Raw genomic sequence first — 3,550 nt, forward strand, 5'->3', positions numbered from 1 at the left:
AAGAACAGCAAAACCATGATTGGTTATAGTTATGTTTATGGAAGCATCCTCAGGTAGTGTAGTGTAATTGTTAAAATCATGAACCCTTGGGAGAGGGTTGGGCCATAATGGGCGATCAAAGATTAACAAAAGAGTAAATAGGGATTTTTTTTTTTTGTAAAATCATCTACTCAAGAACAACGAAGCCATGATAAGTCATATTTATACGAAAAGCATATTCAGAAAGTGTGAAATACTTAGATTTCATGGTTCCTCAATTTTTAAGGAATTTGTGGGTACATCTTATCCACGAATTAACATACTCCACGAATGTATAAACTAGGGTTATAAAGTCATATTTCCTTTTGTGGTATGAATGAATACACGGACCTGTAAAATTTAAAACAATCCACAAAATTGGCCCTCACGAATATTTTTGATTCCACAGTAATCTAAATTTAAATTTGTTCAATTTATGACCCCTGGGGGATAGGGTGGGACCACAATATTTGATCAATTTTCTACATATTAGGCATGTATAGAGAAAAAAATTTACCGATGGAGAATAGCAGGGCCATAGTAACTCAGGTGAGTTGTGAATCATGAGCCTCTTGTTTTTAATGACTCAAAATCAGGAAAAAACAATTACTTCCTACTCCCTAGGAATGTCTGCTGACTATGCCCCGTGTTGTTTGAAAATGTTTTCCTGAATATATAAAATGCATCCACACATTTGGATAAAACATTTATTTTGCAATTATTTTCAGTTTTCAAATGCGGATTTCTCTTCTTCTTCTTTTTTTAGAATCTCCTGTCGTGTACATAAATGGGCCAGAGGAGCTTTATTTTGGACAAACTGGAACATACTTTGCATTCATAGAAAACACTGGCTGGATCAATGCTACAGTTATTTGGCAGAAGATTGATAGTGATGAAACGGTAAAAGATATTGATATTAGTGATGAAAAATACAGAGGGAGTTCTGTAGATTTACCTGCTCCAGTTTTGTTCGTGCATTTCGTTCGGAAACAGGATGAGGGAACATATCAATTGAAGGTGAAAACAGAAAGAGGCGAGGAGATAGCTGCACAATCCATATATATTATAGTTACTGTACATGGTATGATTCATTTATTTTTCTATGTTTATCAGTCGAGCTATTTTAATAGCCCATCCAACCTCATTGGTTTAAGAGTTATATCAATTTTTATGCCCCCGGATCGAAAGATCCCGGGGGTATATTGTTTTTGTCCTGTCTGTCTGTTTGTCTGTTTATCTGTTTGTCTGTTTGTTGGTTTGTCTGTCTGTCTGTTGTCAACTTTAACCTTGCCCATAACTTTTGATTGGTTGGAGCTATGACTTTCATATTTCACATGTGTATTTCATGTGACAAGACCTTTCTTTGGGTACCATCATATTTGACCTTTTGACCTTGACCTTGGAGTTTGACCCACTTTTGCAAAATTTTATGAGACTTTAACCTTGGCCATAACTTCATGAACAAGTGGTGCTTGGGGTTTCAAACGTCACATGTGTATTCTTTGTGACAAGGCCTTCCTTTGGATACCAACAACTTTGACCTTTTGACCTTGACTTTGGAGTTTGACCTACTTTTGAAAAACTTAAACCTTGGCCATAACTTTTGAACAGTTAGTGCTTAGGGTTTCAAACTTCACATGTGTATTCCTTGTGACAAGACCTTCCTCTGGATATCAACCACTTTGACCCTTTGACCTTGACCTAGGAGTTTGACCTACTTTTGAAAAACTTTAACCTTGGCCATACCTTTTGAATGGTTGCAGCTAGGGCTTTCATATTTCACATATGTAATCCTTGTGACAAGACCTTCCTCTGGATACCAACCACTTTGACCTTTTGACCTTGACCTAGGAGTTTGACCTACTTTTGAAAAACTTTAACCTTGGCCATAACTTTTGAATGGTTGGTGCTAGGGCTTTCATACTTCACATATGTAAGATCTTCCTTTGGATACCAACCACTTTGACCTTGACCTTGATGTTTGACTTTTATTTAAAAAACTTTAACCTTCGCCATAACTTTTGAACAGTTGTATCTAGGTCTTTCAAATTTCACAGGTGTATTCCTCGAGACAAGACATTTCTTTGGGTATCAACATTTTTTATCTTTTGGCCTGGATTTTGACTTGCATTTGAGAAACTTTAACCTTCGCCATAAGCTGCCTAACGGGGGCATCAGTGTTTCACAAACACATCTTGTTATAATTTAATATAATACTTACCATTAGGTCTGGTGAAAGAAAACACTAAAGGTTGTGGAACTAAGGTTATTACAAACAAGACATCATGATCATTTCACGAAATCATTACTTTAATTGCTGTACCTTCACCAATTTTCTTGTAAGACATATTCAATTAAACAACTCTGGAAGATCATTTAATTATAACCCGTCGTACATTTGCAAAATTGTTGTCATGGATAAAAGTTTTAAAGAGCAAAATGTTCCGAAAGATAGAGGTAGTGACGTACGTCACAGCTTAACGCACCGGACAGATTACTGTACAGGAGTCTCTATTCGAATGAATAACAATGTTAAAGCGTCACTCGGAAATGAACTTGATCGGTACGCCTTCAAATCTACTTCGCCGATTTGATGACTTTATTAATCAGGTTATTTTCCAATGAACTTTTCAACATTTTAATTCATTTCTTGGATTAAAAAAACTGATTCCCTTGACTCAATTTCAATAATTTGGATCTTCAATGACAGATATGAGATACCAGATTCAAACTTGTTTTATGGTAACCTGTTCTATAGTTGCGAAATGAATCCCATGATTCACAGTGTGAACAGCAAAAACTTCTTTTTCATTTAAGGAAGAGAACATACTTTTTTCTGCATTTGCCAACATCAAATCTTGGGGGTATTTCTCATGTTATATACGCTGTCCTTCAAAAATTAACCGTGGTTCATTAAAATCTAATGTTGTTTGTTTTTAGATAGCATAGAGGATGTTCAGGATTCACATCTTGAAGAGGAAAGACGAGAGGTTGAAAATCAGACAGAACCAATCGGATTTCATAAGCATCATACCTCTAATATAGTTCTCCTTCATGAACATACTCTAGCAAAACGCATAAATGAGTCAGAATGGCGATCCATATGCTTTACAAATCGGCCAATAACGTTGAATGAAAATGTGTACGTACGTATTTTGAACTATCTTCAAACTGGCACAGCTCTCCTAAGTGTGGATTGACCAACACTGATCCAAGTCAAATCCAAAACGTGGACAAAGAAAATTTATTTGAATCCACTGTAAGAATAGGAGTAGGCTGTCCCTACTTAAATTTGAATGATGTGTTATGTTTCTCTGTATGTGAAACATTTGATGCAACATGCGTATTTTCCATTTCAGCCAATGAGCAAACATGTTTCCGTGACCGGTATAATTCAGTGTTGATTCGAAAACCTATCTGGCTTGTTTTTAGTGTAAGCGGTAGGGTATCAGCTATAGAAATAACAAATAATCACATCAAAAAAATTCAGCAAACATTGGATGTTTATGAATACAGTTTTCAAGGACAACCT

General features: G+C 35.8%; 1 protein-coding gene across 1 annotated transcript; it reads left to right on the plus strand.

The window, feature by feature from the left end:
- Nucleotides 1–954: 954 nt before the first annotated feature.
- On the plus strand, nt 955–3,218 carry LOC133188060 (uncharacterized; the record flags this gene model as incomplete). The annotated part of the gene is made up of 2 exons (XM_061323448.1): nt 955–1,099; nt 2,959–3,218. Coding segments are annotated over 2 exons (405 nt in total), but the record flags the coding sequence as incomplete, so codon positions are not given.
- Nucleotides 3,219–3,550: the final 332 nt, after the last annotated feature.

The sequence above is a fragment of the Saccostrea echinata genome, unplaced genomic scaffold (assembly GCF_033153115.1).
Source record: "Saccostrea echinata isolate AGI-Se365-2 ecotype Australia unplaced genomic scaffold, CSIRO_AGI_Sech_v1 ptg000015l, whole genome shotgun sequence".
NCBI lineage: Eukaryota > Metazoa > Mollusca > Bivalvia > Ostreida > Ostreidae > Saccostrea > Saccostrea echinata.